Source organism: Hydra viridissima, unplaced genomic scaffold (assembly GCF_058129835.1).
Source record: "Hydra viridissima isolate aposymbiotic clone 2 unplaced genomic scaffold, HvirCarnegie_v1 scaffold_1, whole genome shotgun sequence".
Taxonomy (NCBI): Eukaryota; Metazoa; Cnidaria; class Hydrozoa; order Anthoathecata; family Hydridae; genus Hydra; species Hydra viridissima.
The window spans coordinates 7,360,698-7,375,022 of record NW_028324300.1 but is presented as its reverse complement, the minus strand read 5'-3'; the positions used below and the strand labels follow the sequence as shown (position 1 = coordinate 7,375,022).

Below are 14,325 nucleotides of genomic sequence, written 5' to 3'. Positions count from 1 at the left end.
GATAAGCTGAAGACATGTGTTAATCGACTGGTGGAAGACTACCCGGAAGATATTGATGATAATCTATATGCAGAAATTGAACATCTACATCTGTATTTGAAAGAACATTTTAATACTCAAGTTCCTGAATTGTCCCATTTGGATTTTTATAAACTTATAAAGGAAAAACAAATGGAGGCTACATTTCCAAATACTGAAATCACCCAGCCGGCACAAATACGTATATAATACGTATTATATACGTATTTAAAAATACTACAATACGTATTTAAACTGTCTTGTATTGGTCTTAAACGCAAACTTTTAATACGTATTATTAAATATGAATTCAAGACGTATTTTAAATATGAGTTTGAGGCGTTTTTTTAATGTTTTAAACTTGTATATTAAACCACGTATTTAAGATTTGCGAACAAGACGTGAATAATACCTTTGCAAGATAACTCAAAAAATATTTTTTCGCGTCGTTTTTTTTAAATTATTTTACTTTTTAGAAAGAATATAATCTTCTAAGATTATATTCCTTCTAAAAATTTAAACTAGATAAATAATTATTTATCTAAAACATTAATATCTGTGAATTTAAAATTATAATTTCAAATTCAAATTAACAGTTTTTAATGCAATACTTTTGTAAACTAAATTATATATGCTATTTTTACAGCACAGAAGTTTTGATTTATTAAAAACAACTTAATATATCATATCAATATTTAATTTATTATATTTCACAATACAACATTTTCAATTTGATGCTTGATCGCGTTTTAGTTGTCCAGGGGCATTCTTTAGCTTATTTCCTATAGCTGCTGTAAGTCCTTTTGTTGTAACGTTACTGAATTGCCTGGTGACTACCTCTAAAACATAAATAATTTGATTTTGAACTATTAACATGGAAAGAAAAATAGTATACCATATTAAATTAAATATTAATCTCCGTTGTGCAATAAAAAAAATTAACTTTCTTGCCTTGAATCAAACTGAAGAATTCCAAATTCTTAAATGCTATCTTTGCTTCCCCCTGTCTAGATGACCCTTTCATGTTCATTTTCGACATAACGTAAATGCTAAATAACCTTAAATACATTTTTTTAAATTTCTTTTCATTATATAGATTTATGAAACAGAAATTTTAAAATATATACATTGGGTTATTTATTTTTAACACAAAATTATAACATACCTGTCTAAAATATTGCGTACCATTTCGCCACAATCATTTCCTCCTACACATTTTAACATTTCTATCTATAAACAGATATAACAAATGTTACAATATAAAATGTATATAAAGTTAGAGAGAATTAACCAAAAACTAGTATTAAAAACTTCAACATAATGTGTGGAGGACCTAAAAAATAAAGTGTCACATATAACTTGAATGCTCCTGTTTTGACACAGCTAGATTACTAAATAACAAAAAGGATAAACCTAACTAGATATTAACTAGATTACTTAACTTTAATCAAGTTTGCTTTTTGCACTCCATGCCTAGGTTTCAAACAAATATATTAACTTACAGCATTACTCCTTATTGCTGCATCTTTCAATTCATCGTTTGCAGCATATAGGTCTGAAATGTCATTAACTTTAACTATATTGACAGCTCCATTGACACTTGGTGTGTTTAATAAACGGTTAATCCCATATCTAATTTCTATTAACAGTTTTAGGTATTGCTTTTGATATTCTAAATGATATGCGAGAATATTCAGCTATATTCAAAAGAATAATCAGCTATATATAGCTGATTATTCTTTTGAATATAGATTATAATCACAACTAGAATGGCACAATAACTAATAAAAACATTTAACTCACTTTCTTCAGACATAGAAAGTTCATCTTTGTTGTTGTCTTTTGAAGCCACAATGTTAATAATTTCTATAAATAATTTATAACGTTTTAAAATATTGTTCAAATTTTATTTAGTGGTGGTTTTCAATGTAAGCTATAAAAATGTATAACTATGCTTTAACAAACAAAATTTATTAGATATAATATTTTCATAAAGATAATTAGAAATACCATCTGGATTGGGCCACAAATAAAATTTGTCATGCTGTGATGGGATCTTAATAAATCACTTTACTGACAACTTTAATCAAGATATTAATGAGTATTGCAACTATTGTTAAATATCATATTTAATAATAGTACTGTTGGGTATCTTGATTAAGTCGTCAGTAAAGTGATTTATTAAAATTCCATTACAGCATGACAACTTTTACTGCAAGCCCAATCCAGATGGTGTAGCTACACCAATGTTTATTTCATTGTATAAAAATCAAATGCATGATGTAAAAAAAATTTTCATTTTAAATTTACCTTAAATATAGACACAACACTTGTGATGAATTTAAGAATACCAGAAAAAATTAAATAAAAACAAACATAACTCTTTAATATATTTTGTAAAAGAGGAAACTAAAATCACCTTCCTTAGCAATTGGCAAATCTTTTGCTTCATTTTCTAAAGAAATAATAATTTAGATGGATTGCTATTTTGAACTAATTTAAAAATACATTTAATTTAAATTATAAATAGCCTTTTGAAGTAAAAATATCAAGCAATTTGAAATCTTAGCACATCCAACAACTATCTTTACATTCATTATTATATATTATCAAACATTCATACTAGATTTTTTAATTGAGGTCGTTCCTCTCGTAAACTCAAAGGAACTTGTATGACATTTTGTTTTTACTGATCCTCTAGACTCTGTATGATTGGTATGAAAATCTACAATGTGAGATTCTAATGGAAGCATAAATAATAAAATAAATATATACAAATATTTCATAATCTTACTTTTGTCAACTATTGGTAAATCTTGAATTAAGCTTTTTATAAACAAACTTACAGTATTTGTTGAAAAAACTGCTTCTTTTATATGTAGAATGAAAACTTGCATTTAATAATAAAGATATGATTAAATATATAATTAAATCCTAAGAATGCATTCTTAGGATTTTCATATGTTTCATGATATCCAACTGCTCTGGAGAAAGGTCATTTTCAAAATTAAAATCAACAAAAAATGATTTGCGATCAACTATGTCACAAAAAACGTTAAACAATTTTGCATTATTATCAAGCAACGCAGACAAAATGAAGTCAATTAATATAGATTGATTGATTGAAGATTTCGTTAATGAAAAATACAGAAAAAAGATTATGTAGATTTTAAACAATATTTTTAAAAAAATGAAATAAGACTTTTTATTACGTTAAACTAAGATTATATTTTTTTAAACTAACATATTGTTTCTATATATGGGGCCACAGGCTTTTTTTTGGCCTAGGGCCCCTAAAACTGTAAATCCGGCCCTGGATAGAACAGCACTACCAAGGAGGTTACACAGGAGACGGCATAACGTGACTTTTTTGAAGCCAGTTTTGAAATTTGGCCGCTGTTGTATTTATTTCCCCTGTTGCGTTAAAAAAGTCAGTCGTTAAAAAAGTTTATTAAATGTGAAATCTGCGCATGCGCAAAATTATTAAAACTTTTTTAACGCCTTACGGAGTTAAAAAAGTTTGCCCGTTAAAAAAGTATTCAAAATGGTACCGTCAACCGGAGTAACTTTAGTCGCCGGGGTGACTTTGTTGACCGGGGTCAATTGTTGATTTTTTTTTAAATTCCTAAAACTTAACAAAGATAACATGTTTTAATTTTCTTAGAGATACCAACAATATATATCGACTATTATATCAACAATTTTGGTATATCAACAGTTTTTGTGAATATAGCACAGTTACTTCGTAGACTACATTGAGTTTATTTTGGCATTTTTTGACACTTCTGATACATTTATTGAACCATTTGAATTCTTAGCCGGTGAAAATGCCGAGGAAATATAAGCGAAAGCGTGGTTCAAGAGCGTATGCAACTTCATACAGTCAAGAAACGTTGTCCAATGCTATAAAAGAATGTTTAACTGGGAGAATAAGCGTGAGAAAGGCTAGTCGACAGTTCGGAATATACGCTTCCCATTTGCTTCAACCGCTGGACGTTGCTGTTTTCCGTCCGCTAAAGATAGAAACGCGCATCAAAGAATCAATACCAAAAAATGTGGAATATTTCCCTTCGATAAAGAAATGGTCATGAAGCGTTTGCCACAGGTTAACAAAGACATTGGAAGAGGTACCGGTAGTACTGTTAAGGAAGTATTCAATGAAGATATAGGTCTATTAGTGAAACATTGTGGACAGGATGGGAAAACAAATCGCACCAGAGGGAAAAAGATCACACCTGGCAAAGCGATAACACCGCAAGATCTGGTGAATAACACATCTCCTACCACATCAAAGAATAACAATAACACCAAGAATAACAAGAAAAGGGCAAGAGTTGAACAAGTGTCATCATCCTCAGATTACGATAATGACCTACTAGAAAATGATTTTTAATGACTTTTGCACAATAACAGGGAGCTAGTTGCAAAATATTTTGTCCATTTAAATGTTCTTTTCATGTTTCTCTAAGTGTTTAAGGACTGATGATTTTTTAAAACTCCAAAAAGTGACCAATGTTACCCCATAGCAGGGGTATTATTGATCAAACATGATAAAAACCTGGGGTAACATTGGTCACTTTTCGGCGTTTAAAAATAAATATTTGTAATAAAAAATTAAAAAAATAAATATAGAGGCCTATAGCCAAGACCTATAATGTTATTACCGCAAGAGAAAACTGTAAAAAATTAATAAGATTCAGAGATGTTTAAGAAAAACTGCCAAAACTGACCTAAGTTACCCTGGCTAACGATACTCTTTAATTTGCGCAACCCTCAAATCCACAACAGAATATGCTTTGAAATTTTGATTAAGGCATTGGGAGGCATTCTTTTTTTATTTTTGAGCAAAAGCTCTCAAAGAGAGTTGCAATTATTTTTTCCAAATTTTTTTTCCCTGTAATTTTCTAATTCTACAAAGTTATACAATTTTCATGACATTTTTTTTTTCATTTGACCTCCTCATAGTATCAAAGCTTTTAAACTCCTAAATAAATTATATTTCATGAAAAAATAGAACATAGATACTCACTTCTAAAAGAATTATACTATACTAATTATAGTAATATATACAAAATCAAATATTTTTAAATTCTCATATTATAGTTCAGAAATATTAACATTTCACCATGAGCTCCTGTTAAGCTATATCTCTTTGCAGTATATACATTTCCACCTATACTAAAAAGTCTTTCACTCTCCACAGAAGACAATGGGCAGCTTAAATACTTTAAAGCAAGCTTTGCTAATAGTCGCATTTTGGTTTTCTGTGATTTCCACCACAACAAAAGATTGCTTTCTTTGTCAATAAAGTCTTCATTTGAGTAGTGTTGAATTTTGTTTAATAAAGTTTCATTTGAAATTAAAGTTTGTGGTTGACCGATTTATTTAGAATTAAATCCTACAAGTTCTTCGAAGCAATTGTCAAAACCCATTTCTACTATATCTTTCTATTCATTTAGTACTGTACCATTATTTTCATATTCTGAGTCAATATTTTCAATGTCACAAGCTGCAGACGGATCATTTTCAGTAACTGATGTTTTTTATATTTTCATGGGTTTTAATAAGTTGAATGGTTATGTTCTCAGTACTTGTTTTAGCAGCTGAAAAGGTGTTTTCATTTTTGAATATTTATAATTTGAATCTGGGATCAAGAAATATTGACAAGATGATGTTATAGTTATCAGTATATTGTTTGAAACTATTCTCCATTGAATTAGTTGTCATCAATTAAAGCTTTATTAATGAAATGTTTCAAAAACTGTATCTGTGGTATAATATCTGAGACAATAGAATTTCTTTCACTCAAGCGAACTCTTGTTTTGTGGAAATCTTTTAGCAAAACACAAAACTGTCCAATAAGCATCCATTTGTTTGCATTTAATAAAGGAAGCTTACCATTTTCAAGTGCATACATGGTTAGAGGTTTCCTTTGTTTATAAATTAGTTCTAACATATGACAGGTACTATTCCACCTTGTTAGAACATTTTGAATAAGTTTGTGCTTAGGAACATTATTTGCTTCTTGAAGAGCTTTAAGTTTAGGGCAGGCTTGGGAAGAATGGCTGAAATGCCCAACAATTGAATAGCAGTTTGCAATGACATTCTTGACAACTGTTTGTTCAAAATTACACTCATTAATTACTAGTTACAGTGTGTGTAAAAACAAGGCGTACTATCATATGGGCTATCTTTAATAGCCTTAACAGTATTTGCACCAGTATCTCCAGCTATTAAATGAATTTTTGAAGGTGATATTTTAAATACAGGATAATATCTTCAATCAACTCAGCAATATTTGCTGCTGTATGCCTCTCAGGAAATAGAGCTATTCTAAGTACAAGTTTTCTGATTAAATGTATTGTCTAAACAATGACCTGTCAGGCTCATGAAGCTTTCATTTGAACTACTGGTCCATATATCAGTAGTAAAGCTTATAAATTCAGCAACTGAGTAAACATGGACAGCCATTTTTAATATAAAGTGTACACTAATTTTTATTATTTTACATACCCTAATGAAACAATGCAACTTTTTTAACGTCTAATTTCATTCCCTAACGAACGCTTCTTTGACCATACTGCGCATGCGTAACGCATGTGCTGAACTATTATTTGTAAACTTTTTTAACGACTAACTTTTTTAACGCAACACCCCCATAAATTTATTTCCGAGTCGCACGCCGATTGGCTTAAGAGGTCCGCCCGAAAACTTAGGAACACCCATATAAGCTTAACAACAACACCCATAAATTTAATTCCGATATTGATTGAAAGTTTATAAATAAATAAATTGGCATATTCTGATATATTATTTTTACATTTATTTATTATTACATTATGATATATTATTTTATTTATTCAGAAACAATGCCTAAGATCAATGTTAAAACTCAAGAGTTACGTCTTGAAGAGATTAGGCAATACGTAAGAGGGTAAGTATGCAAACACTGTTTTGAACAGTGAAAAACGAGGGCTATGATTAGCTGCAAAGAATTTTATAGGAATAGGCAAGTCAGTACTCATAACTTAATATTTGAGAACTTTCCATTCATTTTAAAATATTCAGTTTTAAGTTAAAACTTTTAATATATGTTTGAATTATATTTAAAAAATGGTTAAATTTTCAGATGGACGTTTGTACTATAATAGAGATGAATCTCTACGACTTGTCTTATATAGTCAAGAAGAAAGAAGGAGGGTTCTCAAAGAATGCCATAATGATGCTGGTGGGGCACATCAAGGAATAGTAAGAACACAAATTAAAATTAAAGCTTTATACTATTGGATGTCAATTACATCTGATGTGGAAGCATGGGTTAAGTACATGTTTATTACTTGTTTTTTTACGTAGGTTACCTGTTTATTTTCCTAATAACATCAAGAAAATAAACATGTAACCTACATTAATAATATACACTTTAAGTTGTATAAATTATATTTTTCTAGTTAAATAATAGATAGTCTATATTATAGATCAAGACGTGTAAACAATCCCACTGAGAAAAATGAGCTCTTCAAAGAGCTCTTTTTATAGCAATTACTGTTAAAAGAGCTCTTTGAAGAGCTCATTTTTCTCAGTGGGATGTCAGTCATTTGAAAAAATAAAAACAATTGCACCACTACACCCAATTCAGGTTTCTGAAAGATGGGCAGTTTTAGGACTTGATCTAATTGGTCCATTTACAGAAACATTAAACGGCAATAAATATGTTTTAACAATAACAGATTTATTTACAAAATGGATTGTTGCTCGGGTATTGCCTGAAAAATCTGCTGTTGCTTTAGCTACTGTTTTGGTTAACACTTTTCATATGTATGGTCCACCAAAAAAAGTAATCACTGATCAAGGAAGAGAATTTGTAAATAAGGTAAATGCTAAAAGGTTTTCTAAAACTTTCATCTTCTTTGTGGTAGTTAAATTTTTTTATTATTTTTAATTTTTTTGTTATACAGCTTAATCATAAAATTTTTCATTTAATGGGTATTAAACATTCTGTGACATCAGCATACCATCCTCAAAGTAATGGTCAAGATGAACGCATAATTCAAACTTTTAAGCATGCTTTAAGCAAGTATACTAATAATGAGATGAATGACTGGGATAGGTTTGATAGTCTTTATAATTTTAACTCATTTTCTCTAAAATGTACAATTTCATTTATTATTATTTTCTTTTTTGATGATTTATATTAGTTACACATCTGCAATTGCTTATGGACTGAACATATCATGCCAGAATTCTACAAAGATGACTCCATTTTATCTTATGTATTTAAGACACCCTCCAGGTATTGAAGTGATAAATGTTCAGAATGAGACTGATGATAGTTTAACTAGTAGTTTTTCTGAAAAAATATATGACTTTGCAGTAGAAAAAGTAGTTAATGATTGTAAAGCTGTAGAGAAAAAAGTTAGAGAAAATATAAAAGTTGCTCAAGAAAAGCAGTGCAAGCAACACATGAAAAAAGTTTCAAAAAAAAGGTGTAAAGACGTTTACATTTATATCTAATGATCAAGTGATGAAGTTAAATGCAAGAAAGCATGGTCGCAAAGGTGAGCCTTTATCTAAGGAGTGGTTGGGACCATAAATTCTTACTGCTTTAAATGTGAAAGGTCAATGCACTTTAAAAAACCTTAAGGGTGAAATTTTAAAGACAAAAGTAAGCGTTTCTCAGCTTAAACCTTATCATCCATGTCAAGACATAGAAACTAATATTCAACTCATTTAGATTTGTTAAAAGCAACTTATTTAGATTTGTCATTTAGTAGTTACCCAGAAACAAATGTTGTCCAAAAGACTAGATCTAGTCAAACAATCTCATTATAAAATCAGTCAGATATTAGAAATATTGACCATATTCATTCTTATTCGCCAAAAAATAGCATTACAGTTAGTTTATCTGTGTTTGAGAGTATTTTGAATCAAAACATGTTAACAGATATTGAAATTAATGCTGCTCAAGCAATATTAAGAAATCAATTTCCTGCTATTCAAGGTATGCAAGACACTTTATTAGGAACAAATCTTATGTTCAGCAAACAGTCACAGGAGATGCTACAAATTTTGCATGACGGATCCCTTCACTGGCTATTGGTTAGCACACATGGTTGCAGTGATGGAGTTATTAAAATTTATGACTTAATGAAGAAACAAATGCCAACTTTGTATGTACAAAACCAAATTGCTTTAACTATATCGTCTTCTAAAAATACAGTTATGTGTCTATACCAACCATATCAGCAACAAATTGGAGGAATTGACTGTGGTTTGTTTGCAATTACATTTGCAGTAGATATTTGTATGGGACAAAATGTTGCATCCATTTTGTACAATCAATTTGCGATGCGCCAGCATTTGCACAGTTGCTTTAAAGCAAAGTATTTTACATCATTTCATATTTGGAAAAGACAGTTCATAATTGTGAAAGTAGTTCTGCAATTTTTAATGTTTGTTAATTTGGATTGTCTGATAATATGTCGATTGTTGTGTAGATTGTCTAATAAAAGATTAGAAGTTCAGTATAGATTAAAAAGTTATGCAGTTTAATAGCTGTAAAAATTATTTTCATGTTTCTTGTAAATCAGTGGCAGATGCTTAAAAAATTAGCGCATGGAAATGTCTGTTTTGTATTATTTAATAATTAACTTTTAATATAGCTTCAGATTATTTTAGTTTTCTACTAATTAGACAAGATGCTAGTGTTAAGTAATTTTAATAAACCAGTGTAACCTGAACATATGGCACCTGCCATCCCCTAATACCTAGTCCATGAATGGATCTATACTTTTTCATTATCATTTTTATATATCATATTTATTTTATTTCAGGTATTAATGTGAGGATTTGTTGAATCAAACATTAAGGGATCGACTTATATTAATGTTTTAATGGTAAAATGTGTTATGCATCAGGAATTAAGTTATTTTGATTTATTTTTACCATAGGGCATACCAAATATATTTTATTTTATTTATTATTGCAAGGTTTTATCAGAGCATGCTGAAAGTTAGACTTTTGCTTCTGTGGATATTGATGCCTTCAGAAGACAAGATTAAACCTGTTTGAAGAATCTACATTTTCTATCTATGATGTCAATGCTGTATGGTAAATACAAAAGATGCGTCTTGTTTGGATTAGGCAGCACAATCATCACGAAAAAGGCTTTTTTCATAGCCACAATTCTGTTAAAAACATTATTAAGCATATGGGAAAAAAAGTGTTAGTGAAAAATTTCAATTTACCTTTTGTACTAAAACTTTTTCAGTTACCTGCTGGATTAGCATATTCGATGATAATTAGAGTCAAGAAATATGTTTGAAAGGCTTTATATCCTGTAACACGTATAAGAAGAAGACAATTTTTTCGTTCTTCAAAGTTAATATAATCATTGATTTATATTTATGGCAGGTGAACGAAGTAAATTACTTGATTCATATTTCATGAATCAGGCATCAGACCAAGAAGATTTTAATGACACGCCCGTTAAATACTTTTTATTCTATTTTTTTAGATGGGTAGAAAAGGCAACAGTGAAAAAGAAATTCATACTGTCAGTTTTGTAGATTTTGTAATGTAAAATATGTTTTGTTAGTTTAAATTTTTTGGAAAAAAGCTCTTGTATTATAATTGTGTATTCACTTACGTCACTGTTATGTTTTTTGAACGTTAAAGCTCAAGAATATTTGTGATTACAAAATTCAACGCTCAAAACATATTAAACATCTTTTGAACGTTTAAAAGAAATTCTGAACGTCTTTTGAACGTTCAAAGACGTATTTTCGGGACCAAATGTCAGCTTGGATATTAGAATCAACTTTATACGCATATGGAACTTAATCGCCCAAAGAGGATATCGTTGAGCGTCTTTACTTGCATGCGTTTAGAACGCGTCCAAAACGTTAGTTACACGTTTTTTTGTACGTTCCCGTGCTGGCTAGGTTGTAATTAAGCATCGGCGTTACCGCACCGTCGGTAAAAATGCGTAAAAATGCGTAAATTTGCGTAAAATGCGTAAATTTGCGTAAAAATGCGTAAATCTGCGTAAAAAGCGTAAAAATGCGTAAAAATGCGTAATTACCGCGGTAATTTCGCGTAAAAATGCGTAATACGCAATTTTACCGCATTTATCACTTTTTACCGCATTTATCACTTTTTACCGTTTTTATCACTTTTTACCGCTTTTTATCACGATTTACCGCATTTTATCACAAATTACCTCTTTTTTTGCTGATTACCGAAAAACTAAAAAAAGATACTTTAAATTGCTTTTTGTATTTCTATTAGTAAATATTACATTTACAGTTTTAAACAAACAAGTTATTGATAAAAAATTAATCATCAGATATATCATCATCTGTCTCTAATAAAATGTTTGCAAGCTCAGATGCTCTGTACTTTTTTTTCTCATTCCCCTTCCAATTCGACTTCATTATATTACCTAATTTTGCTTTTTTGATTCTACTTTGATTGTGCTGGAGTGTCATTGGAATAAACAAAGAGACACTTTGAGTTTGGTCTTTACCTTGAGTCACTTCATACCCTTCTTGTTGAGCTAGAGTCCTTTGACTCTCTTGAGTATCTAACTGTAGCTGTTGTTGCTTATTAGGTTCAGGACCAGTTTGAGTATCTGATAAAGTTGGAGAAGCCTTTTCAAGTGCACCTCTTTTTTTAGTTTCAGTTTGACTATGTGATTTTCCCTGTTGGTGAGTCTTCTTAGTTGGTGGTGTGACATGTGGTAATTCATACGGCTCTTCTTCGCAAGTTTTTTCCCAATCGTTGAGGTTAGAAGGAACCCTTGCGTAATTTTGACTCACAAAAACTAACATGCTAGTGTTTTCTGGTTTTACATTATGTCTAAAATCAGTAACTGTCCTACCTCCTACTGAAAACATTCTTTCTGATGAAGCAGAAGTCACAGGTATAGCCAAGTAACTTCTAGCCAGACCAGCTAGCAAAGGTAACTCATTTTTATTTTGCTTCCACCATTCTAAAGCATCCACATCCCTTTCAGGTAAGGCCATAGTCTGATACTTTTCAAATTCAAGCATCAAGGGTGGCTTGAGCTTTGATTGGCTAGGCTGTGAAGTCCCAGGGCGATGCGCTGAAACCTGCCTCCTGTCTTTCAAAAACTCAAGGTCCACTGGATCCATAGTTTCGTCAAGATCTGATGTTTCTAGCGAAGTATGATCATCAACCAATAACTCGCAGAACTGGATTGTGGTTGGGTGATTGTCAACCAATTCCTTGATGGCGGCTTCCCTCCCTTCCTCACTGTTTGCAATATTTTTGAGTGTATATCCTCTATAATATGGGTGCAGAAGTGAACCCACATTATAGTATTTGACTCCAACGCCATAATTAGGTAAACCCTTCTCAAATTCTTTCATGAAGTTGTGTAGGCACTCTGCAACTTGAGGGTCACGCTCTTCAATGTCATTTATGGTTCTTTTGCAAAGCAAGTGGAGATTTAATATGTCTTTTTGAACTTTATGCATAGTCACTAGATTTTCAGAAGACCAGGAATCAGAGCATCGCTTACATTCTGCCAGAAATGGTAAAATGTTGTAAATACTAATAAACTCTAACTCATCCGGAATCAAACTTTGAAGATCTGGTTTGTTTAGAGTTTCTAGAGCAACCAGTAAACCAGCCTTCAATCTGAGGATTGACTTAAGCATCATAAAGTTAGAATTCCATCTTGTTACAATTGGCTGAATGATCTTGACTGGTTCTATATTTGCTTCCACGCACGCTTTCTTGATGTCCTGCCAGTCTAATGAACTTTGGTGGGTCCTTTGAGCAAGTCCTTTACATTTCTTAATTATACCATTGATTCCTTCTGATTTTTCTACAGCCTTTGTTAAACAAGTGTTGAGCAGATGATCGGCACAGGTTAGATGATCACTGATCTCTTTGCTTTCCGTGATTGCTTTCTTCATGTTGGCTGCAGCATCAGTAACACCCACTTTGTAAAGGTCTTCCCTCTGAAGACCAGGAAATTGAGAAATCATGTGGTCTATTCCTTGTGCAAGCAAAACCCCTGTATGTCTCCCAATAAAGTTTTGGCAATCCAAAGATAAGTTTTTGAGTTCAAAGTCTTTGGTAACATAATGCAATGTAAGGGAGACGAAGGGATCACCATTTCTTGCAGTCCATCCATCTGTAGTGAAAGCTGCCATTTCGCAATGCGGGATGTCTCTCTCAATTTGCATTTTTACATCACGTCTTAGACTGCGATAAATCATTGGTAGCTTGAATTTGGATAAGGTGGTTGGACTTTTTAGGTTGGCTTGTGGACAAAGATAATTCAGCAGCATTTTGAAGCCAGCAGTTTCAATAACGTGAAACGGGAGGTTAGAGAGAACTAGTGAAAGGGTTAGGATGGTATCAAATTCCAACTGTTGAGCACTTTGTGAAGGCCACTTTATTGTTTCAGTAAAGTCGTCCATTTTTGTTTGGTGACTTGATGATACATCATGTGGGAGGTTATCAAGCCTTTTGTTTTTATTAATAGGACCAAAATATCTTCTTATGGTACTGGACTTATCAGCCTCTGCCTGAGCATTCCTCTTTTCTTGAAATTTCTTCTCTTTATTTTCGTTATCGACTTTTTGCATCTGGTAAAAAGATAGCGGATTGCAGGATCTGAAATAAAATAGTGGAATTATATATGTTTAAAAGGATGCGAATTACAATGTTTCAGTAGTAGATAGTTCATAAAAAATAAATACATGAACCACAAGACACATTAGTGTTTTTTTAAAAATTCTAAATAATTTTTTTTTTATCATGTTGCATTTTACCATGGACATATAAGAAATGGACGTGCAACCTATTGTTTTTTTTGCGAACCATGCTCGTTGCGCATAGTAAGAAATCTTTTGTTTTAAGCAATAGAAATTAAATTATATTAAAGTCTGTCGGATTTAACGAAAATTTTTGGACTCGTCTAACCAGTCATTTCAACTTCCTCTCATTTATTAAAGATAACAGCAAAAGAACCAAGTTTTAAGCTTAATTTTATATAGATAGACATTCTTAATACCTTAAGAAATAACGCGGACAATGAAAAGAAATTGAGATCATTTGCTTGACTACCTTAGTACATGTATAACTTGAGATAAAATAAATAATACAAAAATCAAATTGTTTTGTAGCTACCTAGAGCACAATGCTTTCATGTCTAGGGAATTACTCCATCTATTATATTGCTGTAGACATCCAGTTTATGAATATTATAGAATTTTCTATTTTTATGTTTAACAACAGAAATACATACAGTAAAGGATAAATAACTTATACATA

The 14,325-nt window shown here is 31.0% G+C and overlaps 1 protein-coding gene and 1 pseudogene across 3 annotated transcripts; one reads left to right on the top strand and one right to left on the bottom strand.

The window, feature by feature from the left end:
* Nucleotides 1-699: 699 nt before the first annotated feature.
* Nucleotides 700-3,427, bottom strand: LOC149893141 (uncharacterized). 3 transcript variants are annotated; one of them, XM_090076817.1, is made up of 8 exons: nucleotides 2,865-3,427; nucleotides 2,642-2,758; nucleotides 2,438-2,473; nucleotides 1,822-1,884; nucleotides 1,521-1,690; nucleotides 1,184-1,248; nucleotides 970-1,076; nucleotides 700-857 (listed from the first exon to the last, which is right to left on the bottom strand). In XM_090076817.1, exons 4-8 carry the CDS (start codon nucleotides 1,832-1,834, stop codon nucleotides 745-747), a joined length of 468 nt encoding a protein of 155 aa, XP_089932943.1. In that variant the 5' UTR covers nucleotides 1,835-1,884; nucleotides 2,438-2,473; nucleotides 2,642-2,758; nucleotides 2,865-3,427; the 3' UTR covers nucleotides 700-744. The 3 variants fall into 3 exon arrangements, with proteins under 3 accessions (XP_089932943.1, XP_089932940.1, XP_089932941.1); XM_090076814.1 differs by having other exon boundaries at nucleotides 2,642-3,427; XM_090076815.1 differs by lacking the exons at nucleotides 700-857; nucleotides 970-1,076; nucleotides 1,184-1,248 and having other exon boundaries at nucleotides 1,609-1,737; nucleotides 1,781-1,884; nucleotides 2,642-3,427.
* A 4,162-nt stretch (nucleotides 3,428-7,589) lies between these two features.
* On the top strand, nucleotides 7,590-10,644 carry LOC149893140 (uncharacterized; annotated as a pseudogene).
* Nucleotides 10,645-14,325: the final 3,681 nt, after the last annotated feature.